The sequence below is a fragment of the Punica granatum genome, chromosome 3 (assembly GCF_007655135.1).
Source record: "Punica granatum isolate Tunisia-2019 chromosome 3, ASM765513v2, whole genome shotgun sequence".
NCBI classification, from domain to species: Eukaryota; Viridiplantae; Streptophyta; class Magnoliopsida; order Myrtales; family Lythraceae; genus Punica; species Punica granatum.
The window spans coordinates 3,526,986-3,554,555 of record NC_045129.1 but is presented as its reverse complement, the minus strand read 5'-3'; the positions used below and the strand labels follow the sequence as shown (position 1 = coordinate 3,554,555).

Below are 27,570 nucleotides of genomic sequence, written 5' to 3'. Positions count from 1 at the left end.
AAAAAAAACCAGACCTTCATATTCGGTGGATGTCTAGTACATTGAAATGCTAGAACACTATTTTGAGCATTGCGCTGAAAATCCAGGACCTCCGAAGTAGATATGAGTTCCAAAATTAAGGTTGGGAGGTCCTACCACAAGGTCGTAGCACTGACGGTTCGTCACATACGTTTGGAGGGCTTCCCTCGGCGTGGATTGCATCGGATTATTATTTTGGATGTGACCAAGATTCCTGATGTATGACGATTTTGTATAGAACCCGTCACGAGGGAAGTGACCGCTTCCCATCTGGGTCGTCGTGTGCTGGCCATTGTTTTCACTGTTCGTAATCTCTCCGCCCCAATTTATTGCACTAGCACCACCCCGCAGGCTGGTGAAGATGGAGCCTGGCCAGTATCCCAGGTCCACATTCTTCAGTCGGAGCCACCAGTGGCCCGTAGACTTGTCCTGGTAAGTACATTGAATATGTAAATTTTACGTGATCAGCGCTTCTAATTCACCTAGGGATGGCAATTTGACACCTGAACCGCAGGTGCCCACGGAACCGCCCCGTTTAGACCCGTACCGACCTGTGCCGAAGACAGGACGGGGTAAGGATGGTTATAATTTTACTACCCGCTCACAGGGCAATACGGGGATGGTAGTCGCCTATGACTTGCCCTGATCCATCTCGTCCCGTCTAGACCTCCGCCAATATTTTAAAAAATATATATTAATAAAATTCTTTTATTTTTTTTCTTTGTTTCTAAATTCTAATTCTATCAAGACTCAAGAAATCAAGACTATGTCGTGTTTCTTCGTTCACGTGACGCGTGAACGTCGTGTTTCCTCATTTTAAACTTTTTTTTTAAAAAAAAATTATGCTGCGGCAGTACAGGTTAGGGAGGGGCAGATACCCATGCACCCACGACGGTTCAAGCATGGTATCCTAATCTCTACCTGTGCTTAAGCATGAGGCGGGCTGGTATGGGTACCAGTGAGCAGGGCGCGGGGATAGTAATTGAACTACCCATTCCAACCCGCCCAATTGCCATCCCTAGATTCACCTAGGACTGGATTTCTTTTACTATCTACCCAAAGTGAACCAAGAATATAGGAAAAAATAATGTATAATGACAAATCAAAAGCATAAGTTACAATGGAAACAAGACGAATAGTTCACCTGTTTGATTTCTATTTTCACTTCCATCTGTTTCCCGTTAAATTTGGACACTGGTCGTATGATAGAACCTGCAAGATACGTAGATCAATTTACGTCTCAGGTTAAATTTCACAAACACCCCTGCGTGTGTCACTAATGAGAGATCGCTTGACGTGTAATTCCGTCGTTGTCATGCTTTGCGTAGATAAATTGAAAGCATGTGAAACATTAAGGATATGACCATTACCAAGACCAAATTTACTGTTCGTCTGCACGAATCCGGGGCATATAAGGTTGTAGCATCCTGTGGATTGGTAGCCATCACTCTGAGAAGAATTATTCAATCAGCCCAGGTATTACTAATCTCGAAACCGATCCACAGAGCAAGCCTATATACAATAAATAGATTATAGGAAACTCACGGTCCAATATGTGAAAAATCTCGTAACGGGTTTGGCTTCATTAGTAAATCCGACCTGAAACAGAAGATGACATCGAGGTTATCAATTTTTTCCAAGGACCAAGTAAAGCTAGTAAACGTCAATGCAACACGTACTCTAATATTTACGAAAATTAGGATAAAACAACTAATAAAGAACTAATTGATTAATATTAAGATTAATTGGGGGTACATACTATCCACCCAGCCTCTACGGTGTTTATGAATTCCGTGGGGCCCGCAAGGATCCAAATCTGGGACACGCTGATTTCATTATTCTCTGTGAGAGGGGTCCACAAATTGAAGATTCCTTGGGCTCCTTGGAAGGTTCCTTCGGCACCGGTCAGAGATACTTGTGCATACTGAGAATTTCATACAATGCATATTCAATTCATATGATCAATGAAAGATGATATATGTAGGTTAGCTTAGTTCGATTATTTTGCTTTCACAAGCTTGTGTATATATGTCGATTAAAGCAAGGAATAGCATGCCCGTACTTCGTGTCCAGCATTAGGACTGACAGCAAGGGATTCGTTGTCGAAGGGAAACGGCAAGACGTAATCCTTCACATCAGCGCTGTTTTTGGATGGCCTTCTGATGATAGGGATCGTTCCTTCAGGGCAATCCACGCCCCATTCTTCCAATCCGGGCTGCTCCTCCGATGCTAGATGGCTTTTGCCTTCTTCTTCTTCTTCTATGAATGAATTCGATTTCATCTGAATAATATGGTTCTTGAGTAAAGGATGGTCGAAAGCCGGCTGTTTGTAGATATCGACACAATCGACAACATCGCCACTGCCACTCTATGGAACAAAGAAGAAATTATAATGTAATCAATTATATGCATATATATTTCATTGATTCTCTTCAACACGACAGCTTGATCTGTGACTCGTGATGTTTCTCGTGGGCAACATAGTGAAAAATATGGGTGAAAAGCGAAAATTAATGTGTAAGAGAACACGCTACATGTATATAATACATCTAGTCAATTGCTAGTGATTTGGTGAAATAATTAAGACAGAACCTGGATAGTTTTTACGATTCCTCTCGGCGGCTTATCCAACTTGGCGTCATTAGATTTGCCAGGCACAATTAGGTTTCTTCTTGCTTGAACAGAATCGACTGCCACGGCAATCAACAAGTATATCGCAACTATAACTTCTCTTCTAATTTTATGAGTCGTCATGTTCGTAAGTGAGTGACTCAGGTACGAACATAAACATCAATATTTGTGTGCATTTATATAATGCATCTATATACGAATGCTTCTAAACAAGCAGTTATCACTATAATTCGATTGCTGGTGTTTGTGGGGGTTTGTGTTAGTATATATGGAAAGAATCAATAGAATCATATCTCTATGAACAAGGTAACTCGACTGCACAAATTAGGAATGACAATCTCAACTTTACCATTTAATTGATTTTTTATTCTCAGATACTACAATCGTCAATTAACCTACAGACAAAATTGTTATAACTTTGTTGGAGGAAAAGTTTAAGGTGCAATCAATTTAAAAATGATTACGCAATACCTGTAAATAAATTACTCAAAATTATAGTAAAGTAATTTAGTTTGCGTTTGGTTTCAGAATAGAGTTGTCACTTTACTTTATCCTACTCCACTTTAAGAAAAGGAAGAAAATATAGGTGGGAAAATTTATTTTTGAAAAATTGGTTATAAAAATGGTTAAGAAAAAATATGTGAGAGAATTTATTATAAAATTAAAGAAAAAGACAAAAAATTAACGAAGAGTTGAGAGGATTTAGTATTAAAATATTAATTATAATAATAGTTAAGAAAAAGTACGTAAGAGAATTTATTATTGAATTAGAGAAAAAAAAAGTACTGTGAGAGAAGAATATAGTAGAGTTGAGTGAAGTAAAATCATGATTTGAAAAACTAGCAAAGCCTTAATTTTATGTAAATTATACATCTTTTTGAGTAAGTTACGCATATATTGAAAAATTAATTAGAGTAAATTACTTATATTCTTAATAAATTTATATTTAAAATAAATTATATGGATTTCAAAGAATATTTACTTATATAGAGCACTTGAAATTACTGATGTTAAAGCAGCTAATTAAAATGGGACTGATAGGTAGTTGATTCGATCTTCCTGATGTACTTACTATCCATCCATCCTTAATGTTGTTCAGTCGATCCGGGCTCGATAATGATTGATATTTGAGAGAACCTGAATTCGTCAAGCTCCGTTGAAGGAAGCCGCACGTTGTGCGTTCCTTGGGCTACAAGGTAGCTTCCGTCATTACCGATCAGAGATACTTGTGCATGCTGATAAGTCATAAATAATTGATACAATTACAAGAATATTTCCTACTCTCACAAAACTTTTAATTTTATATTATTTTAATAATTTATTTTATTATAGTAGATATTTTATTTGATCTTTAATAAAATAAGTAAAAATTTCATCTGTATTCGTATTTTATTATTAGATGATTAGAAATTAAAAATAATTATATTATCTATATCTACAAAACAAAACTTGAGCTAAATTCTCACGATGTCACATTATGAAAAATAAGTAACGGAGCTTTCTCGTTTTGCCACGTCATCACTTATCTTTTAAGGAAATTTTTAAAATCTTTTATCGATAAAATATTCTCATATACATTATCCAAATATATTTTTTTGCTAAATATAACCTTTATGTGCTTTTTTTTAAATGTCGTGCTATATTTAGAAAAAAAATGGAAAGGTCATGGATTTTTATACTACTATCAAAAGGTCGTGCTATATTTAGTAAAAAAATACAAATGTTGTGCATTTCTGTGTTATTTCCTAAATGTCGTGTTATATTTAGAAAAAAATGTAATGGCCCTGCTTTTTTGGATAATTCACCCATATATATATATATATATATATATATATAGACCAACATGTCTATATATATATATGTATGGATATGGTATATGTGTGCATGCTTCTAAATATGTTGGAATCAATATATTTGATTTGATTGATGCTATTGTGGTGGTGGGGGGTGGTATATGGAAGAATCAATATAACCATAACTCCATTAACAAACTCGACTGCATAATATTCGGAGTGATAATCTCAACTTGACCATTTTGATCTTTTGTTATGATGAGATACTACAATAGTCAATTAACCTGCAATAAAATAGCTTCTTTTTGTATCTATGTTAATTCAATCCTATATATTCTTATCTAATCACGTGGCGTGACGAAGATTTTTTAAATTAAGAGACTAACTGTCGTTGATAAGAATTCAAGTTGGATCATCCTGGTCGTTCTCAATGGTACGAAGGTATATCTATCATCTCGTAGCAATTACGAGGCACCTATTTCAATTTGAAGTTTTGTGCAGCAGCTTAATCTATATAACGGGATAAAGAATGTAGTTCGCCAAATATTCATCAATCAACTGAGAGTAGAAGCTCTTGAAATTGCGGATGTAAAAACAGCTAATTAAAATGGGACCGATGATGACCTACCCAAAAAAAAAAGGGGACCGATGAATAATTGATTCAATCTTCCTAATGTACGCACTGTCCATCCAGCCTCCATGGTTTTGGCCTTTCCAGGGCCGGAAACAGTCCATACTTGAGAGAGGCTGAGTTGGTCGGGCTCCAATGAAAGAAGCTTGCACCTTGTGCGTTCCTTGGGCTGCAAAAAAGCTTCTGTCATCACCAATCAGAGATACATACTTGTGCATGCTGTTAAATTTTTGATGCAATTACTAAAGTTATTAGTTTTCCCAACATATATGTTTTACGCCTGAAAGTATAAAGTCAGTGTTTGCTTGTTTCGGGTACCTCATGTCCAGGAGGAGTAGCATGGAAGTATAGGAACTATTGATCCTTCTCATGATCAGAAACAAGGAAAGTATAACCAATACGAGTTCCTGGTGTCCTCCTGAGAGTGGGGATTGTGCCTTCCGGGCATTCGACAGTCATAAGAAAATCTTCTAATCTGGGCTGTTCTCGCTAATTTTGATTAGTTTCTTCTTCTGTGTACGTATGAATTTTATCAAAGAAGCCAAGAACATGCAGCCCCATTGCAAAGTTATCCGTGTGTCATTTAGCTTCTCCCCTAACAATCCCTTTGGAACCCATCTCTGAGAACCAAATGAAAATGCAGAGCATGAAAATTATTGCACTCCGCCGTATAAACAAGGAAAATGTTTGCACTCAGAGTATTGGGTATAATGTCCTGTCACTAACCTTACTCCTGTAATAACAATGGAGATCACATGGAAGGATGGAAAAATGACATGTTTTCTAGAATATAGAAACTTGCATACTTTCAATAATACGAGGTGTAGCATAATGGTGTACGTCATCGCTTAATATTCAAGTGGAACTACCCGTGCCCATTTATTATATATATATGATTTCTTTTTCATTGTATTAGGCCCATGAACCTTCCTTGTAATCGAAAAAATATGAACTTTTTGTACTCTTGAAAAAAAATTTAAATTTTACATTTCTTTAATCATTTATTTTATTTTATTATATATTTCTTTTAATTTTTAGTATATAAAATAAGAAAGAAAGTAAGAATGTATTTGTATTTCATTTTATTAGGCAATTTAGTAAAATAAAGGGGCACATAAGTGCATGCCACCGGTGAAGATTGAACCCCGATCTCTTAGTTCCAAGTTAGCGTCTTGTGCCACTAAACTAGGAGCTCTTTTTCAATAGGTCCTATCTTTTCTTTTTGTACTCGATCCCCCATTATCTTTCAAATAAAAAAAAATGTATAATAGTGCATGATAGATATGAGAGACCGAAAGTTCATGATTTTTTAAGTAATTTATCATAATATTTATTATTTCTCTGTCATATCCTACATAAAATTTTTTTAATGTTCTTGAATATAATAATAAAAAATTTCTTTAGTAAATTACTAACATAAGAAATAGAGAATACAAAGCTCAAATTTGAAGTGGAAAGATGGTGCTGTACATCCGTGGCAAAGCACAACGTCTAGCAGTATAATAGTATATATACACAAAAGATATTATCCATGAGACACATGGTCTGTCGTAACTTTTTTTTTGTCTTTTTAAAATCTCTATAAAGTATAATTATTTGTAGTAAAAATTACACAATATATCCCAATGTTTATATGTTGTTTTAGTTTTATTCCAACGTCGATTTTTTTTAGGTATACTAATGTTAATGGTTTGGTTTCAAATCTATCTCGCTGTGAAATTTTCGTCGATTTTTTACGGAAATACTGACATGGAGAGTGTGTGGGTCCGAATATAAGGAAAACATTACACTATACATCTCAACCTTTTTGTTGTTTCTAAATTTTATCCAAACCTTTTTTATGCTTTCTCAATTTTATCCCAACATTTTGATAGTTTTTCAGTTTTATCTCATTTTTTTTGCTGTTTTCTCAATATTATCCCAACAGCTTGGGACAAATTTGAAAAATTATGAAAAGATTGGAATAAAATTGAGAAACAACAAAAGGTTTGGATAAAATTGAGAAAATATTAAAAGATTGGGATACATAGTGTTATTCTTTCCTTGTATTGGGACCCACATAAGGGCGGAGCTAGGATTTTCATCGAGGGAGAAAAAATGTTACTTGATATAAATAGTACATGAATAATTTTTTTCAGGGGGCAAAACATTAATTTTACAAAGTTTTGAGGTAAAATTTAAAAAATCCAAAGTTCATGAGGGCAATTGCCCCTTGCCAATTAATTGGCTCCGCCCCTAAACCCACACACTCTTCACGTTAGCATTTTCGTAAAAAATGGACGAAATATTTACAGCGGAATAGATTTGACATCAAACCATTAACGTTAGGATACCTCAGAAAAAAAAAAATCAACGTTGGGATAAAATTAATATAACATGTAAAGGTTGGGATACATTACGCTATTTTTCCTTATTTCTGTATCTATGTTAATTAGGTTTTTATATTGATTTTTCAACTAGTGTGCCGTTCTTGAAACATGAAAATTGACATGTCGAGGGTTATTGTCAATAAGAATTCAAGTGGGACTTAGCATGTCAATGTCAACGATCTCAAGGTTTGAACTTATGTTATCGTTGAAAAGGCATACTCACAACAAATTACATACTATACACAGTCTTGAACTTTCTACTTATGATGATCGCATGTCACATCTTTATCTAATACATAATAGCAAAATGAAAAAGCATGCTTCACAAAGTTGTGCCGCGTGTCATCCTATGATTCACAAAGTGGTGCTATGTGTCAAACCTCCAACTCTCTATTTACCCAAATTTCAGTAATCTTCTCTACCCTCTTTAATTAATGCATTAATAATTAATGCACAAGTAAAATAAATTGATTTATAGGGATAATATATTTATATCAATTCAAATTACTAAAATTATTTTTATTTTCTAGTTCTCGATTTAACAAGTAAAATTATGTTTACTAGAATATATATATATATATATGAACTTTTAAAAATTTCTATACCAATATTAGATACACTTAAAAAAATAAGAGTGAATTAATCTAGGAGTCCATACAGTTTAGTAATAAATATATCTTTTGGAATTCGATTAATTAAAATTATTTTATTTTCCAATTTTCAATTCTACAAATACATAATTATATTCTTAAAACTGAATTAGGGTTTTCCAGTTTAAAAAGGAGGGAAATATTTTTATAAATTTTTTCACGAAGTAATTACTTACATAATTGAAATCGTAACGAGGTTTGGAATAATAAAAAAACTATTACATGTTCTATTTTAATGATATACTTAGAGAATGCTAAAATAATTTATCTATTTAAAAATTCATTAAGTGAATGGAATAAATTTAGTTTTTCTTTTTATTAAATTTACTTAAGTTGAAACATTTAAGTTCTATGAGTAACTTATTAGGACTAACTTAATAAGAGTAGCTCAATAAAAGTAACTTATTTACTTAAAGTTGAAACATTTAAAGTTGTATAAAGGATCTAAATGCAAATATTTTCTACAATTTAGATATTGAAAGTTAAGAATTCTTTTAAATAACTCGGTATTAATTAATTACTATAATTAAAATAATTTTATTCATGTGATTTTACTATTCTTATTTATAAAATATATAAATTAATGTTTTTTAAGTGAATAATATAGTTTTTATGTAGATAAAGTATTTATAAGTCAAATCTAATACGATGAATTTGACATTCTTTGTTCATCATTACTTTGACGATTATCATAGAGTTAATTCTATCATTATAGACTAATCAATATTTTTTAGATTATGTATAATAAATTATAAAAATTCATGCCATGAATAACACCTCCGCGCAATGCGCGAATGACATAGCTAGTTTTTCTAATTTTGATTTATAGCCAAACCATATATGCCGTCCTGATCCTGTAACCATGACTCCTCTTCGATCTCTTTATTCCGGTGAGTTGGACTTATGAAAGTCTTTTCTTGTGTAATCAACCTTGTTTTAGTGGAAGAGGTACATGTGAAATGCTAGAAAACTATTTTGGGCATTGTGCTGAACGTCCGGGACCTCCGAAGTAGAAATGAGTTCCGAAATTCAGGTTCGATGGTCCCAAAACGAGGTCGTAACACTGACGATTTGTCACATATGTTTGGAGGTCTTCCTTGGGCGTGGGTTGCATCGGATCATCATGTTTGATGTAACCGATATTCCTGATGTACGCCGATTTTGTATAGTACCCGTCACGAGGGAAATGGCCACTTCCCATCTGGGTCGTCGTGTGCTGGCCATTTTTTATTCCATTCGTAATCTCACCGCCCCAAATTATTGAACGAGCACCAAGACGCAGACTGGAGAAGATCAATCCAGGCCAGTAACCCAAATCCACATTCTTTACTCGGAGCCACCAGTTTCCCGTAGAGATGTCCTGATGCATGAAATATGTGTAATTAAGGACTGATTTTATTCACTGTCTTTTCTTTTTTGGTGAAATGTTTACCCAAAATGAACTCAACAAAAAAAGCAAATAGATAAGGCAAAGAAGAACAATCATTCACCTGTTTGATTTCTATATACAGTTCTGTCTGCTTCCCGTTGAACGTGGAAGATGGTATGATGGAACCTGTACAGATATAAAGATCAATAAATTGGAGACATGAACAAATATCAGAAATATTAATGAAATAGTTTGGACTGTTACCAAGAGGAAATATTTTGTTCGTCTGCACGAATCCTGGACATTGAAGGTCATAGCATCCAGTAGATTGGTATCCATCACTCTGACAATAATTATTCAAACAGACGGATTATTCATCTCGAGAGTGATCCACAAAGCAACCCCTATGTTAAATGGACTAGGAAACTCACGGTCCAATATGTGAAAAGTCTCGGGGCACGCTTGGGTTCAAAATTATCGCCAACCTGAAACAAGGATGACATGAGCCTTATCGAGTTATACTCGGACTAAGTAGGCCAATAAACGTTGGTAGTTGATTACTCACCAGAATGATCTTTATTAGAATTTGAAAAAAAAAATGAAAAGAGCAAATTAAGCAATAATAATCGATTAATCAATTATTATTGAAATTAATTGGACTTACTATCCAGCCAGCCTCTACGACATCCGCAGATGCAGTGGGGCCCCCGATGATCCAAATCTTGGCCGCGCTGAACTCATAATCCTCTATTTGAGGATTCCACACATTGAGCCTTGCTTGAGCGCCATGGAAGCTTCCTAGATCACCAGCCGCAATTACATATGCGTACTGATGATTTCATACAATACATATTCATATGAATCACAGATGATCGACCAAAGTAGTTTGGTTCTACTCTTTTTACTGCTACAAGTTTGTTTATATGTTTCAATCAACAAGCAAGAGGAAAATGGCAAGCACGTACTTCGTGTTTAAAGGATTTGATGCTTCTGTTGCTTTCAATATCAAAGGGAAATGACGGGGCATAATCCTTGACGTCGGGGTGGTTCTTCGATGTCTTTCTGATGATAGGGATCGTCCCTTCGGGGCAATCCACGCCCCATTCCTCCAATCCTGGTTGCCCTTGCGATGGTTGATGGCTTTCGCCTTCTTGTTCTTGGAAAAAACTTGGTTTCATCTGAATGGTGTGGTTCTTGAGTAAAGGATGGTCGAAAGCCAGCTGTTGGTAAATATCGACACAATCGACAACATCGCCACCGCCACCCTACGGAACAAAAAGAAAACTTTATGTGTTTTTAACCATATGCCCGTGCCATTAATTCTAGTTATGTCGTCTCATGAAAAATAAGGACAAATCGCCAAAATGACTAAATAGCAGAACTTGATCCATCTGTGGATCGATCTAATTGATTGCTAGTGATCTGGTGAATTGGTAAATATACAAATGAAGTGAAACAGAACCTGAATAGTTTTCAGCGTTCCTCTTGGGGGCTTAGCAAACTCGGCATCATTCGATCCGTCGGACAAAATTCGGTTTCTTCTTGCTTGAACAGAATCAACTGTCACGGCAATCAGCCAAAATAGCCCAACAACGACTTCTCTTCTTCTATTACGAGCCGCCATGTACGTATATGGTACCGATATGTTAGAAACAACTTCTCTATGACTCAGGAATCGAACATATAACCGGAACCTGAGTCTCTCGCCTTTTGCCACTCGGAAATTAAACATATATATAGACCAATATGTGTGCATATATATATATATATGTTTGTATGTATCTAAGTATGGATATGGACATATTTAACCCCAAAAAGGAAATATGTATGGATATGGTATATATGTGTATATGATCCTAACAATATGCCATAGTCAATGGAATCTTATCTTCATTAACAAACTCGACTCCATGATATTAGGAATGATAATCTAAACTTAACCATTTTAATCTTTTGCTCTGATCAGCTAAGACAATAGTCAATTAACCTTGCTATAAATTAGCTTATTTCTCTATCTATGTTAATTCATGGCCAAAACATGTATCTTATGTTAAAGGCATGTCTACCACATGGTGAATTGAATGTTTTGCTTTTTTATTTATTATCACTTGAAATTCTCAATCTCTAAAGCATGAAAACCGTGGTAAACTAATCTCAACTAATTTTCTTTTGTTTTTCTGTGAGTATATCTATATTCTTATGAAAAAAATTATTTTTCATTAAAATTCTTTGTCCTATGTATGCAATATGTGTTTTCAATTTTTTTCTTGATACATATTAAAATTGAAAGTGAGTTTTTCAAAATGTACGTCTTCATTAGACATGAAGATGAGTTTTTCAGTTTTTTGTTTTTCTTTTTGTTACTTATTTAGACTAGTACCTTTAGAATGTCTGGATTGTCAAATGAGATTTTGTGAAATTTCTGAGTTCTCTAATTTTGTGTATATCACGTCCAAAATAAAAATACTGCTATGTATGCGAATTAGAAAGATGTCTTCTTATACTTCTTTAATATAGTTTTTTTAAATATATTCACCAGTTTAAATTGTCATTAACCATATCTAAATAATAATATATTTTTGTTGATGTAAATTATTATGATTTTTAAATAATTAAAAAGTTAGAGAAACACTTTGTGAATGGTCGTACTTTAGAAGAGATATACAAAGTTTAACTCGGTTGATGCAATATATGATAGAAGATATAAGGCAATGAATATTGAAAATGAGCGATGAATAGAGAATTAAAAATGTGTGAGAAAAAGTTATACTAACAAAGCATACCAAAAGTATGGGAGTAAAAGGTTAAAAAAAAGTAGAAATTTACGAAGGATATGAGTATTTTTTGGAACAAAAATTGCAAAAATAAGAAATTTTGAAAATAACCACATAATTCATAGAGATGAGACAAAGAATGTATGAACCTGTTAGGATAACAGACGTTGAAAATAGACATATGGTGCAATGAAATTTTATGTAAATCATTATGAAATAATAAAAAAAAAATATACATGTGATGAAGGGCTAACTTGGTTGAGAGAGATGCGAGACAATAAAGCATTGAAAATAAGTAATGAATAGAAAGTACTGGTTTTTATATATAGTGAAAATGTGCGACCAAAAGTCACGAACCGAAAAGGTGTGAGGAAAAGTCACGATAATATAAAGGTATTTCTAGAATTGAAAATTAGATAAACTTGTCGTACTTATATATATATATTATAGATATAAATATAGATATAGATATCGAACCATAGGCGGCTCTTGCAACTACTTCTCCATTCTTTGGCTAAGATATATATTGCTGTTGCTCGATCATTTCCGTACCATTAGCTGAAATCTTTAACAAAGAATCACAAGAGAAATACTATTATTCCAATAGGAGGACTTGTACAAATAGTTCTGCTCAGTCTCACCCTAGTTCAATAATTCAATATATTAATTTCTACCTTCATTCACTAGCTATTATGGGCATAGCGGTGAGAGTCCAGGACCTCCGAAGTAGAAATGAGTTCCTAAATTCAGGCCGGGGGGTCCCAACTCCACGTTGTAGCTCAGATGATTCGTCGCATTTGACAGGAGGACTTTCCTAGGTACGGTTTGCATCGCCCCATTCTTTCTAAAGTAACCAACATACTAATGAACGGTGATCATCAAGAGGGAAATGGCCACTTCCCATCTCGGTCTTCGTGTGCTGGACATTCCTTTCGAGATTTGTGTAATAAATTGGGATGAAAAACAAGTAATTAATAAAGGATGAAAAAAATTGAACAAAAGTAAATTGATTCCGTGGATGGTTGATGGGTAGAATAATTAGGGATTAAGAAAAACAAGTGATAAATTGGGAAGGTCAACGAGGAGAAAAATGAAACTAATTAGAAATTATTTTGGCAAGTAAGTTTATTAGAAATTACGTCAGATAAATTATTATTAGGGGGCTTAATCTATACTCTATATGATATATGTTTAATAAAATTTCCTCAATTATGGGAAAAATTCTAAAATTGGGGCCTAAATTATGTGGATTAAATCGGAGCCTAAGGCGAAGGTCTGGCTCACCTTTCTATTTGGCCGGCCCTGTTAAAAGGTAAAACTATCCTAAAGTGAATTTTTTTATTACAAAGGAGACGTAAGGCCTAATATAATGAAAAATAAATTTTATATGACTAGCAAAGGGGCACGAGTAGGCCTACTGAGTATTGAACATGCGGCTTCTCGGTCAATACGCAAGGACGTGTGCCATTTCGTTACATTCTCTTTTGATCCAACGTGAATTTTTTTACTCGAGATCTTGATTTGAGCGAATAAGCGCCCAACTGCTTTGACCAACCCGCATTGGTAGTCGCACAAAGCTTATTTTGTTATAAATATCATCAATGTTGCAGTTGAATCGGGCTGCATTTGAATTATAGCCTTATTATCGGCAAGTTACTCCATATTCCGATATGAAATCCCTATCTTTTTGCAATTGATAAAATTGCTGCAAGGAAAAATAATTTCAATTCAATTGATAACCTATGTGACTAATGCACATAAGGGACGATTCCATAAGACATACGCTTTCAATGTGCGGGGTGTGAGGGAACATGTCCACAGGCTGCCCGCTCTTCAGTTGGTAACATTCTTGCATCTTCCAATCCAATCAGCCTGCATATTTAGGTTCCACGTTATCATGTGCTAAAAAGGTATATTACTTCACGATTTAACAAGAGATAAATGTCTTAGCCTGATCCATCAAACCATGACAGTGAGATATAACACGGAATTATACCCCTGCGCCTAAGGTTCGTTCAATGGTACATGCAGAACAAGAAATACATACCACTCCATTGCAAAGATAATAGAGGTCGCTGGGTTGTAAGATACATGCACAATTCGTGGAGCTTTGAGCTTCATCAGAAATTTGAATATCAGGAAGTGATTCGAATCATGAAACCATGGACGAAAGTGGTGTTTGTGTGGATCCAAAAAATAACAAAAGTCGCGAGAAATGACCTGAGTATTTAGGAATATTGTACGGGTATTTTTCGTTTCGTTATGATTAATTAAGAATACTTTTGTAACTTCTAGATATCTTCTTGTAATCTTCATCATTAAGATTTATATGCAAAGCCTACTGACCGATCAAGGGTTGAGCGAGGCTAATTATTACTCTAAAATTTGTTATTTTCATATATTATATATAGTGTCCGAAAGCAGACTAAGACGAAGACAGTCAATACAGCTGCCTAATTAGCCAATCCGATCAGATAAAGGAGAAAATGCAATAAAAACAATGTTGGCCGATACATGGACCGCATTCTGTCTCACTTAATAAACGTTTAGAATGCAAAGCCATACATTTTTCAGTTGGTATTCGGAAACTCAATTGGACCATGACTAATCTAATCAAGCCGGATCGACCCACTTAAATTTAACTTTTTGTATAGTTTTAGAACTTCCGTTATGATTTTATCTTCAGAATTTAATAAGAGAGTATATCTGGCTAGCATGCATCACCTAACCATGCCTATAAGATATAACACGGGCTTCTTAGAATGGGGATTGTACATTCCTTCCAGGCATTCGATGGACATCAGAAAATCTTCCAATTAATTAGGTTGTCCTCGCTAATTTTGATTATTTTCTTCTGATATTCATCTGTGAAATCTCAATAGAAGAGAGAGACAGAGAGAGAGAGAGAATTACGCTTTTATGATCTTAATCGGCTTTGTATGATCACTGAATATTTGGGAAATCATTTAAAACTCAGATTCTGATGGAAAGACAGCTCAAATTAAAATTGTATCGGGGCAGAGTCCAAGTTTTCAAAGATTTTATCATACGTGCATGTGTAATTGCAAGCTGCCAGGACTTCGAACATATTAAGGGCGGCTCCTTGGTGCTCATTTACAGATTGTCACTTCACTTTTCAAATGAAGTTTTCTGAAAACAATTCATCAAAAGTAGTTTCAGAAAACTTATATATTGATTCTAAACAATTTAGAGATTGGACCAAAAGAAGACTGCCCTTAAATATCCTCGGCCCTTGATCGGATCGATCGAGCTTCAAATCAAGATTTCAGCAGAAAAGAAAATGAATATCATACAGCAGAAAAACATAAGTCGAAATATAATACATTCACAATCACATCGTCTCATAATATTAGGCCAGGAAGTAAGTGGTTCCCTCTAAACTTTAGCTATTCTATTCTAATCTTTAATATTTTTGAACTGAACTTTTCCCGCTTCACGGAAACCCTTACCCGATCTCAGTCTAACAACATTGTCCTATTAGCCAACTGAAGCCTTTCTTTTGGCCACCACCTGAAGCCTTTCATATTCATCCGTTGCAGATTTGAGCAATGGACTGACAGACAAGAATTTTTATCTGAAAATTAATGGCAGAACCGGCCAATCTTACAAGCAGGTTTTTTTCGGCTCAGGACCAAGATGTTCCACCCCATTTTTGCAAGGATGCAGCTTGAAGTTGGTTTGATGTAGGATTATCGGAGCTCCAGAAGACATACGCACTCGATATGTGGAGTGTGAGGGAACATGTCCACTGGCTGCACGCTCTTCAGTTCGTAACATCCTTTTATCTTCAAATCAGCCTGCAAATGTAGGTTCCATATTATCATATGATAGTTCTATAACTTCACAATTTAGTATGAGACAACATCTAACATGAGATATTAACACAGGCTTTTTCCTCGGCGCCTAAGGTCATGACAGAAACGGTACAATCAGAACAGGAGCTTAATGGCTCTGTTTGCTTCAGAATTTATAAACCGTGAAGAGAAAATAAGAGGTTTAAGTAATGCAATGGCATTGGTTTGTTTCTTCTGAAAACTCATAACGGCAAATGGTTTCCTCAAGTTCCAGTGTCCGATATTGTGAGCAAGGGGTCAATGAAACAACTTCAATAGCAGAATTAAAAACTATAACAAACAATTTCTGAAAAAATACATACCACTCCGTGGCAAAGATAATCAAGGTCGCGTGCACAGGTCGCCGGGTTGCATGATACATAGACAATTCGTGAAGCTTTGAGCTTCATTAGAAATTTGATCAACTTCATATGCATCCCCGGACGATTTGGATCTGCCAAAAGAAAGATGCCTTAGTAATGGAGCAGTTCTTCACATATTGAAATTTAATGCTATTGGTTCGTAAAGCGCAAACTCAAGGAGCACTTAACATTTTTCTTTCAAATAAGTGGTATATCAATAACTTAAAAAGAGATGCAACATATAAACTGATAAAAAAAAATTGCAATCTAAGAAATTTTTAGCCGTGAACTCGATGTAATTGATATATGGGGTTCCATTTCCCCCATCTCATCTTAAAAACAGCATGAATATCTACATGGGCTTCAGGAAGTGATCCAAAAAAATCAGGACTCATGGACGAAAGTGGTGATTGTGGATTTGAGGACAAGCTCCTCATAGAGGCCTCAGGAAAAGTAAGATAAAATAAGATTTTGCTACAAGAGTAACAAGAAATGACCTGAGATTACAACATCTGGCTTTGGGAAATCCCGCCCAAAGTTCTCGTCGATTTTATTGAGGTCTCCTTGGATGAATGTTGTGTTACAGATGCCATTCAACCCAGCATTAACGCTGGCATCGGAGATAGCTTGAGGAACCACTTCGTATCCGTACACATGTTTTACCCTGAAATGGGAAAAAAAACAATTGTCAGACCGGGGACTCTTGCTTTTGCTAGCTTTTGTTTTACAAATTAAGATCCAAAAAATATTACCTTCTAGCAAGGGTTAATCCGATGGTACCAGTCCCACAGAACAGATCAAGAATGATTTCAGAGCCATCTCCTTTTAGGCCCACGCATTCTTCTATTAGCTTGTACAGAACCTCAGCCTAAAAGTACATTGAAATTAGCAATTATTTTCCAGGAAACAGGTGAAATTTTTATGTGTTGTTATACCTGACGGGTATTTGTCTGGAAAAAAGAGTTGGCCGAAATCTGAAAGGAAAGCCCTCTTAGCATCTCTGTGATAGTCGGCTTCCCATACAAAGTGTATTCCTCCTCCCCCACTGATGTATTACCAATTGATGTATTTACATTATTAACGATGCTTGCCTAAGCATAAAATCAATGTGAAAAGTTATTTTAAGATATTTGCATAATCAAATACAAACTAGTGATATTCCTACAAATGGAAGAACAAAAAAGAAAGGAGGAAATGAGACATTTCCTATTCTATATGCAAAAAGCAAAACAATGAAAGGGAAAAAGACGGGGAGAAAGACAAACAAGACAAAATAAAACATCAAACCAAACTAAAGAACCCATTTCCATTTTGTCTATATGCCATCAACACTCTGATTCTGGGCATACAATATAACATAATCTGTATTAAATGTGTTTTAGAAGATTATGGATTGTTTCTACATCGATTCTAACAACTCAAGTATCTAGATTTTGGATCGAACTTAACAAGCACGGATAAAGTAATAAAGTAGAGTGCTCGCAAAACTAACATAGAAGAGTTCGCCACACGAACCACTTCAGGAAAGGATGAGACTTTGTCCACTAATGGCTTCAGCAGCTCCGGCTTGTATGATGAGGTAACAAAATTGACCATGAGTTCAGGCCGGCCAGTTGCAACATCCCTGAAACACGTTGCCAGATTACTAAATTTTCAAAGCAAAAAATCTTAATATGAAGATTGTGGAAACTCACCTCCCTGACCTTAGCATTAAATGCTTGAGAAATCCAGCATGGGAGTGAACATCATAAGGAGACAAACCTAATTCGGGATCCCTCCAGCATTCTTGGAGTGTATCAAGAACCTATAACAGGAAATGCAAACAAAAGATCAGAATTACGACAACTCGTCCTTTGCAAAGCTCTATGTCATAATCCATAACAAAATGAATAAAGAGAAATATCATACCCCATGTAGTCATAGACCAACCAGTTCATTATGTGGAAATACCAGCATGATGAATTATTATATTGTATTGTGAACTGCATTCTAAAATTTTTCTATAGAAAAATAATCCAAGAATAAACAGACCCAGATTTTACTTCTAACCCCACAACCGTTAGAACCAAATCCATCTAAGATATTTACATGAACAGATAAGTTTTTATTGCTTGAGAAAAAAAGGGATCGCCACTTGAATGACTTAAGTGCTAGGAGAAAGAGAAAACATGACTACAGTACTGTAGAAGGAGAATCAGAAGTAGACTAGACATCTTCATTTTCTCATTATAAACAGCCTGATAGATCTACAACAGATGGCCAACCAATCAAGTATGTAGAGGGACATCAGATAAAAAGCTCAAGCACATTACACTACAAATTAGTACAAGGGACAAAGAAGTTTACCCCCCCAAACATTAGCACCTACCTTATTTGCAGGATCACTTTGCAATAAGCAATTATTGACATTTAGAACTTTATCAAAGAAGCCGGGAGCATGCAGCCCCAACGCATAGTTATCAGTGCCATTGAGCTTCTCTCCTAACAATTCCTTTGGAACCCATCTTTGAGAACCAAAAGAAAACTCCATCTACAGAACCAAGAATTTAACAACAAAACCAACAATTAGCAATCAAAACAGGTACCATTCCCATGAAAATACAAGCACCCAAATGAGAAGACTGAAGGATATCATTAGTGTAATGGAAGACAACGGTAAAGTTCATCTCAAATACATATGACAAACTGCCAGTCCTGAAAATATTTAGCAGAATTTCTAGTTGATTTCCAATTTCTTGTGAAGATTCTCTCATAAACCCCCCTAGACTCAAATTTTCAACTTGTAGTGGCTCCTCATGCCAAGGGCCCCATCTAACCAACAACCCAAATCCGATCCAGGATAATGCTTCTATTATTAATGGAGCATTTTCAACAGAGGAAGTTGTTTCTGCTTCACAACTCAGTTTTTCAATGGAGTTCTTATAAGCATTTCGAAAACAGGGATTTTTTTTTATTTTTTATTTTTTACTTGGAGCATGAGAATTATTACACTCCACTACATGAACAGGGAAAATGTTTTAACTAAGAGTATTGGGTTTAATGCCCGTCACCAACCTTATTCCTGTAATGATATTGAACGTCACATGGAACAATTGGCTTCATGATATTATGAAGCTCCAGGTCCTTATTGGAAAATCTACCGACATGAACAATCAATTCGTAGACTTGCTGTTCTTTAGCTCTGAGCTGAGCCTCATATAACAAGTTCTGCGTTTTGCAACCTCCACAGTATGATGCATACTCACACGGGGCTTCCACAATGTCCCAGTGAGGATCTATCGTCTTCACCTTGGCCACCTGAAACATCAGAAACCAGACAAACGATATCAAGACATCAATCAGACAGTAAATCCATAAGCTAAATTATGAAGCTAAGCACCCAAGTTCCAATCTTTTTCATCTTCCCATCGAGTTACATTAACAAAATTCCGCGAACTGATAAGACTGTTAATGGAGAATAATCAAATTAATGAAGCTTATACAACAATGCCCAGCAAACACTCCACAGTACAGCTTCCTACAGTGATGTTGGAAACAGAGAATTAATCAGTTTAAAAGCTTCTGTTTTTCACATACCTCGGCATAATTCCCCTTCCTGCGTGTGACCCGACCAATGAAGCGCTCCCCGGGGAGGGCGCGGTCGCACATGACGACGAACCCGCTGTCGGCCACCTTGCAGACGCCCTTCCCTTTGAAGGCCAGGCTCAGACACTCCAGCTCTAAAGTCTGGTTCTTCTTCGGGAAGTACGAGGAGGAGGCGGGCTTTGAACTGGAAGCAGTGGCCTCCCGCGGCGGGTCTTCCGTAAGAGGGTCGGGAAGAGACGCAGAGGCGACGGAGGCCGTGCGGCGGAGGCTATGGAGCCATGGGCGGGGAAGCGATAGGTTCCTCAGGCAGCCCTGAGCCGGAAGAGTCACCATTTTCCGATAGAGACCGACGGTGTCAGCACACAAGAAGTAGCTCGCAACTGCGGGAACTTCGGAGGAGGAGGGAAAGGCCGACGGGGTGGATAGAGGGTGATTTCGGTATTTTGAATACCTAAGGAGGGCAGATCTGTACTTCGCATGTGAACGTAGTAAAATAAAATCGAGTAAACTAGCGATTTCGATTTGCATCAATTAGGTTCGTTTGCATGAAATATGCATCAAAGTAGTCCTTATCAACGTCAATTTGGTCCCTTACAATATCAATTTTGTCCTTTGAAACATCAATTTAGTCCACAAGCATCAATTTGATCCCTTGAAACATCAATTTCATCATTTCGTAACATCAAATTAGTCCTTTGGAACATCAATTTTGTTCCATATTGATGTAAATCGGGGACCTAATTGATGTTGTAAGCCACCAATGAAGATGGGTAGTGTTTGAGTCATTTGTAAAAAATAAATAAACAAAACTTTTAATCTCGGGGAACACGATCTCATTAGACTCTATGTCAATGTAGGGGAGCGGGAAATAATAATTTTCGGAGAGCCTTGAAGGAACTGGTGGAAACACACAATTCTGACATTATCTTGCTGACTAAAACCCGCGTGTAGGGTGAGCAAGCTGACCAAGTTGCCCGGACTATGTCCTTCAATGGTTTCTTTTTTACCGCGACCAAGGGTCTCTTTGGAGGAATTTGGCTTCTCTAGCATCCTGATAGGGTCCAAGTGAATCTTTCGAGTTCTTCGGAGCATGAGATTTGTGCCTTTTTCCAGGCTACTCTCAGCTATTTATGCTAGTCCACGTATTAGGGAGCATAAGGTTCTTTGTAGAAATCTTAGAAAGGTAGTGAAGGGTCTCTCCCTCCCATGGATTATTCTTAGAAATTTTAATGATATTGTCTCAGAGCATGAGAAAATGAGTGGGCGTGCAATTTAACTTGGGTGGCTCAACTCTTTCAATGAATTTCTTAATGAATACTCTTTGTTGGATCTTGGTTACTTGGTCTAACCTTCGTTCACTCCCCTCCCTTATCCAAGAACGACTTGATCGTGTGGTAGCGAGCTCTCTCTGGCGGATTTCTTTCCCGAAGGTGATAGTTTCCCACATTTCACTCATCCATTCCTACCATTGTTCTTTACTACTATCCCTGAATCCAGCAAATCAGATTCGCCTTCCTCGCCCCTTCCGCTTCGAACCTATGTGGTTGTGTCACCTTGAATTTCGAGATGTAGTTCCCAAATCTTGGTTTGATACGGAATTTATTCATGGAAGAGCTATTCATGTCTTCAAATCACAAGTTACTTGTTGGAATGAAACTTTTGGGAATATCTTCTATGGAAAACGCCATTGCTTGACCCAATTAAAAAGAGTCCAGAGTTGTCTAGAAAACCAGCTGAATCTCTTTCCTAATTAAGCTGGAGAAATCTCTCAGAGATGAGTTCCTGTCAATTTTAGCTCAAGAGGAAGAATTTTGGGCCATCAAAGCTCGTACAAATTGGATAACTGAAAGAGATCGAAATACTCGATTTTTTCATGTGTCGACCATCGTTCGTAGAAGAAGAAACAAAATTATGGCCCTAGGGAACATGGTTGGAGAGTTTTCGGATCAACGAATCATCAAAGATATCATCCAGTCCCACTTTTGTTCCTTAATTAGCCATGAGTTCGATATATCTATTCGAGAAATTGATCATGAACCTATATGGAGAAGGCTAATATCTCCAAATTGGGCTAAAAAGTTAACAGAGCCAGTTTTTTGGCCCAGAGATTCACCTGGCTGTCTTTTCCTTAAAGTAGTTCAAAGCTCCCGAGCCTGATGGCTTGCACCTATGCTTGTACCAACAATGCTAGAATATCATTGATTCCTCAGTCTGTGATGTCATCTTATGCTTCTTCTCTACCTATAGGCTTTCGGAGGGTCTGAACCATATGCTCATCTCTATTGTTCTCAAGACTCATTCTCCTGAAACTATTTAACAATTTCGGCCAATTAGCCTGTGTAACTTGGTCTATAAAGTGATTTCCACAATCCTAGTCAAGAGACTACTTCCGTTCCTGCAACAGCTCATTTCCCCCTTTCAATGTATTTTCATCCCGACAAGACGAGCAACGAACAATGTGGTGATTCTTCGAGAAGTGATCCAATATTTTCGCTTGAAGAAAGGGAAACTCAGGGGGTTCATTATCAAATTGGACCTCGGGAAAGCCTATGATCGCCTTGAATGGTCCTTTATCCATAAAATACTCTTCTATTTTGGTTTTCCTGAACAATGGATCAGTTGAGTTCTTGCTTGTGTCTCCTCCACTACCATCTCGATATTATTCAATGGGGGATCTCTTCAACCATTTCAACCTTCCTTATGTATCCGACAAGGCGATCCCATATATCCATATATTTTCATACTTTGTATGGAGTACCTTGCAAATCTTATTGAAGAGGCAGTTAAAGCTCGCAAATAGAAATGGTGAGACCTTCAAGAGGATGCTTCCTAATGTCCCATCTTCTATTTGCGGATGATATTCTCCTTATGGATACTACCAGTAACTCCTCTTTGCGCACGGTCCAAGATGTTCATAATTGCTTTTGCAGTAAGTTGGGCATGAAGATTAACCTTAATAAATCTCGAATCCAAAAATTCTTCTGGGGAAGTTCGTCAAAAGCTCACCTCAGCACTCAACATCTCGGAATCTCGACATTTGGGAAGAAACTTGGGCTTTCCTATTTCTCTATCTAGTCGCAAATAAAGGGACTTCTCATTTGTGGTTGAATTTGTAAGAGGGAAGTTTGTTGGTTGGAAGTCATAGCTCCTATCCATGGCAAGAAGGCTTGCCTTGATCAACTCTATTACGCCATCCATCCCGGCCTATTATATGCAGTGATCTGCCCTCCCTACATTAATTACTTCCTCTCTTGACAGACTCAATCACAAATTCCTTGGGGATCTTCCCTCGAGAAAAAGAAATTGCATCTAGTCAACTAGGCAGAGGTGACTAAACCAAAGAATCATGGTGGACTAAATGTACCAAGAATGGAAATTCGTAATAAAGTTTTGCTTGGTGGATTTGCATCTAGAGCTACCTCGATTGATGCTCCTTGGGCTCGTATGATCCGAGACAAGTTCCAAATACATGGATTTGCTCAATTATGGAAATGCACTAATTGGCGAGCCTTCAAAGTTGAGATGGAGGTGTGAGAAAAGGAAGCAAAATGGATTGTTGCGATGGTGGGAAAGATCAACTTTTGGCATGATGTATGGATTGGGGACACACCACTGAGGTACTGTATTAGTGGTCTACCACTAAATAAAGATCGTCATTGGGTGAGCTATGTCATCTCCCCTTCTTGTGGGTGGAGCTTTGATTAGCTCTCTTTCATCCTTCTTATTAATATCATGCATTGCATTCGCGGTCTTCCATTGAGTCTTTTCCAAGTTTCTGAAGATAATATAGTATGGGGCCCTTCTGCATATGAAACTTACAGCTCAAATTCTGCTTATCTCACTGAGTTAGACTGCCTCAAACCCTCTCACTTGACAAATGGTCTTGGATCTGGGAGTCACGGTCTTTGCCTCAAATCCAATAATTTATCTGGCTAGTAGCTCAAGATAGACTTGCCTCTGCCTCGTTTCTAGCCTGAAGAAGTCTACCGATAAATCCCACACGTGTAATCTGCTCATCGAGCACGAAAACAATTGAGCATATCTTGAAAGATTGCTTGAGAGCTCGCTCCATTTGGCAAAATTTGTTCTTTCCTCCTACGAAAAAAGGTTATTTCTCAATACCTGTCCAGGCTTGGGTTAGATTCAACCTCGCTTCTTCTCAACCATCGAATCCAAATATCTCATGGGGTATCATCTGAAATCAATGTAATAGAGGAAATAGTGATCTAAAATCCTAACTTTCCTAGTATAGTTGCTATGTAATTATTCTGCATTTATTTCTTTTATTTCTTTCCTCAAACATGTCATGTACAGCTCTATATAATTCAATACAATTCATCTTAAACCTCAAGTTGAAGTTTCAGCCAAATTCCTCTAATCTCTTTATGGTATCAGAGCGGGACGATCCTGCTAACCTATCTCTTTTTCTCTCCAGCCAAATGGTCTTGGATCTGGGAGAACCAGCTGGAATGGACCGGGTTATAACGTCAACCCGAATCGAGACACGCGGGCTACCCGACTCGGTTTCTTCTCTCCACCCAGCCCTTTTAATTCGCTAGGCTCTCCTCAGCTCGGCTCAATTCACACAGGGGTTGGCCCAACATCTGTCTCAAGCCCAATTGCTACATCCGTCCTGTGCCAGAATTGCAACCGACCCGGTCATACTGCCCCGTTTTGTCAGTTCAGTTATTTCTCTGGTGTTCAAGCTAACATTGCTGAAGCATCTTCTCAGGGCCTTCATGACCTTGATTGGTACATGGACTCGGGTGCTACACATCATGTCACTTCCAACTTAGCCAACCTGAACATTCATGATGAAACACCGAATTCTAATCACATCTATGTTGGTGATGGTAAATCCCTTCCCGTATTTGCTTCTGGTTCTTCCACTATCAAAATCTCCTCTCGTCCTCTACACTTAAATCATATTCTATATGCTTCTAATATCTCCAAAAATCTTGTCTCTATTTCCAAATTTGCTCAAGATAATACTTGCTTTTTTGAACTTCATCCTGATTATTTTATTGTTAAGGATCAGCAAACACGCCAGGAGCTTTTGCGAGGTCCGATTAAGGATGGACTCTATTGTTTCCCTTTGAGAGGCAGGCACACCAGTTATCCTCAGGCTCATCTCTCTACATCCGTCTCGAGTACTCTATGGCATCAACGTCTCGGTCACACGTCCTTTCCAATTATTCGACGTGCTCTTAGTTCTTCTTTTTCTTTAAATAATAATCATGTTGGACTTGTTTGTTCTGCATGTCAACAAGGCAAACTAATAAATTGTTCTTTTCCTCTCACTATGTATAAGAGCACTTCCCTTTTTGAACTCATCCACACTGATATTTGGGGACCAGCACCAATTCCTTCGCATACCGGAAACATCTACTATATTCATTTTCTTGACGATTATAGTAAATTTTCCTGGTTCTATGTCATGAAATCTCGATCTGAAGTATTACAAATATTTCGTGCCTTTCGTCTTCAAATCGAAAACCTCTATGGCCATAAAATCAAATACTTTCAGTTTGATGGTGCCAAAGAATTCCTTTCTACTGCCTTTCAATCTGAATTGCAAAGTAATGGGATCTTTCATCGTATTTCGTGTCCTCATGTTCCTCAGCAAAATGGATCAGCTGAACGTAAACATCGTCACATAGTGGACATGGGTCTTTCTCTAATTTCTCACTCTTCTATACCTTCCAAATTCTGGGACTATGCTTTTGAAACAGCTGTCTATCTGATAAACAGGCTTCCTATAAAGTCCTTACAGTTTAAATCTCCTTATGAGATTTTGCTTGGTCACCCTCCTTATTATAGTCACCTCCGAGTATTTAGATGTCTTTGCTCCCCATATCTACGCCCTTATGCCCGTCACAAATTAGAACCTCGTTCACAACCTTGTGTTTTTCTTGGTTATCCTTTACATTATCAAGGCTATCGGTGTCTCAATCCCATCAGTGGCCGTATCTTCATATCTCCTCAGGTTGTTTTTGATGAACAGTCTTTCCCATTCAGAACTGGTGTGCCTATCTCAGTGGGACCTGAAAGGACATCCTCGGGCTTTGCCTCAGCTACTGGTACTTTCTCTTCTGATCTCAGTACTTCTCTTACTGATTCTTCTGAAACCACATACATTCCTCTTCCACCTGATGTCCTATATATTATCTCAACCTCATCCTCTACTCTGATAGATGTTGCACCCGAGGATATTATCCAGTCTACAGGTATGGTTGCTTCTGTTGAGGATACTTTAACTACCACTGACCCAGAAGAAACTGTCCAAACTTCCCTTGTTCCACCTGTTGGGAATTGGTGTATGCCCTAGAGGCAATCTATAATCAGTTTTGTAATATGATATCTATTTCATTATAAAACGAGGCATATCTGTTATTGTGTAGATTGCGCTAAATATGATTTTACACAATAATGTCCTTGGAATAGTAGGTTCAATAGGCATCAAGTGTGACTTGATTGTGAGATCCTATAATTACTGAACATTATTCCTAAATGTCCATAGTCAAAGTATTATCGTTAATTAGGACAACGGTAATACGGTTAGACTAGTGTGAGTGTTGATTGATGACCAAATCTCATAGGTCATGGATATGGAGATATCAAATCACACCACATGTATACATTAAGAGTAATGTGTATTGGACTGACCCGCCATGAGATTGCTACATGGGTTGTTACGTGACTGTCATTAGCATATCTCAAAGTGACTATAGTGTAATGGTCCTTTGACTTGAGGTCACCATGGATTCCTACGTGTAATGTCATATATTTTGATACTGTCAAACGCCACCGTAACTGGTTGGTTATAAAGATAGTTATTGGGTATGCCACAAAGCATGGAAAAGAATGTGAGTGACCAAGATAGGATTTGTCCCTCCTACGAAACGGGAGCGATATCTCACGGCCACTTGGTGGTTAAGTCTAAAAGTGTATGCATACCCAAATGAGTCGATATAATGATATCGAGCTCATTTGCTCTGATAGACTTACCCGGTAAATCAAGAAAGAGAGATATTAAGCCATACAAGGATGTCATCGACCATGCCTTGGGCTCAATAGAGATATAGAGGACAATGGATTATATTACACGGTAATATAGGTCACGAGGTTCGTCGAGAAATTGACTTTCCGATTACTTGAGTAACAGTGATGCATTGCTAGATGCCGCTCACTGTTTGTAATATTAAAATAGAGATTTCGATATTACTATCAACGTAATTGGGAACCTACAGGGTCACACACTACGACTAACTTGACGAGATATTTTGAAACAACAAAATTGTCTAATAAAGATTAGATGATTTATGGTGCGACCGATTAATCGGATATTTAATGAGATTAAATTTGCCGATTAATTAGACCCGATTTATTAGATTTAATGGTGTGCTAAGTGGTTATTTTTATGGAACCACTTGGAGCCAATTATAGAAAGAAACATGGGCCAATTGTATGATAACACTTAGCTATACACATGGACTAATTAAATGATGTCACCTAGACTTACACATGTCACTTG

General features: G+C 36.9%; 3 protein-coding genes across 4 annotated transcripts; all 3 read right to left on the bottom strand.

Moving 5' to 3' along the window:
* Nucleotides 1-57: 57 nt before the first annotated feature.
* On the bottom strand, nt 58-2,772 carry LOC116199484. The gene is made up of 6 exons (XM_031529838.1): nt 2,611-2,772; nt 2,081-2,386; nt 1,778-1,942; nt 1,389-1,467; nt 1,163-1,230; nt 58-447 (listed from the first exon to the last, which is right to left on the bottom strand). The coding sequence occupies exons 1-6, from the start codon at nt 2,770-2,772 to the stop codon at nt 58-60; spliced, it is 1,170 nt and encodes a 389-aa protein (XP_031385698.1).
* Nucleotides 2,773-9,062: 6,290 nt separating this feature from the next.
* Nucleotides 9,063-11,085, bottom strand: LOC116199482. The gene is made up of 6 exons (XM_031529834.1): nt 10,924-11,085; nt 10,427-10,726; nt 10,126-10,290; nt 9,726-9,804; nt 9,583-9,647; nt 9,063-9,452 (listed from the first exon to the last, which is right to left on the bottom strand). The coding sequence occupies exons 1-6, from the start codon at nt 11,083-11,085 to the stop codon at nt 9,063-9,065; spliced, it is 1,161 nt and encodes a 386-aa protein (XP_031385694.1).
* Nucleotides 11,086-15,519: 4,434 nt separating this feature from the next.
* On the bottom strand, nt 15,520-20,493 carry LOC116202084 (uncharacterized RNA methyltransferase CT0009). 2 transcript variants are annotated; one of them, XM_031533604.1, is made up of 10 exons: nt 20,028-20,493; nt 19,506-19,748; nt 18,820-18,981; nt 18,155-18,255; nt 17,967-18,075; nt 17,387-17,542; nt 17,204-17,319; nt 16,949-17,115; nt 16,413-16,543; nt 15,520-16,053 (listed from the first exon to the last, which is right to left on the bottom strand). In XM_031533604.1, the coding sequence occupies exons 1-10, from the start codon at nt 20,367-20,369 to the stop codon at nt 15,946-15,948; spliced, it is 1,635 nt and encodes a 544-aa protein (XP_031389464.1). In that variant the 5' UTR covers nt 20,370-20,493; the 3' UTR covers nt 15,520-15,945. The 2 variants fall into 2 exon arrangements, with proteins under 2 accessions (XP_031389464.1, XP_031389463.1); XM_031533603.1 differs by having other exon boundaries at nt 18,146-18,255; nt 20,028-20,492.
* Nucleotides 20,494-27,570: the final 7,077 nt, after the last annotated feature.

Bases quoted from the DNA above. Each gene is read 5' to 3' on its own strand.
- LOC116199484 (XM_031529838.1), bottom strand. From the start codon at position 2,772: ATGACGACTCATAAAATTAGAAGAGAAGTTATAGTTGCGATATACTTG. The intron at 1,943-2,080 runs GTACGGGCATGC...TGAAATTCTCAG, and splicing joins GTCCTAATGCTGGACACGAA to TATGCACAAGTATCTCTGAC. The intron at 448-1,162 runs GTGAACTATTCG...TGTACTTACCAG, and splicing joins TGAAAATAGAAATCAAACAG to GACAAGTCTACGGGCCACTG.
- LOC116202084 (XM_031533603.1), bottom strand. From the start codon at position 20,369: ATGGTGACTCTTCCGGCTCAGGGCTGCCTGAGGAACCTATCGCTTCCC. The intron at 18,982-19,505 runs GTTGGTGACGGG...TTGGTTCTGTAG, and splicing joins AATATCATTACAGGAATAAG to ATGGAGTTTTCTTTTGGTTC. The intron at 18,076-18,145 runs GTGAGTTTCCAC...AACGTGTTTCAG, and splicing joins TTAATGCTAAGGTCAGGGAG to GGATGTTGCAACTGGCCGGC.
- LOC116199482 (XM_031529834.1), bottom strand. From the start codon at position 11,085: ATGGCGGCTCGTAATAGAAGAAGAGAAGTCGTTGTTGGGCTATTTTGG. The intron at 10,727-10,923 runs GTTCTGTTTCAC...TTTGTTCCGTAG, and splicing joins GAACGCTGAAAACTATTCAG to GGTGGCGGTGGCGATGTTGT. The intron at 9,805-10,125 runs GTAAGTCCAATT...AATTATTGTCAG, and splicing joins TCGTAGAGGCTGGCTGGATA to AGTGATGGATACCAATCTAC.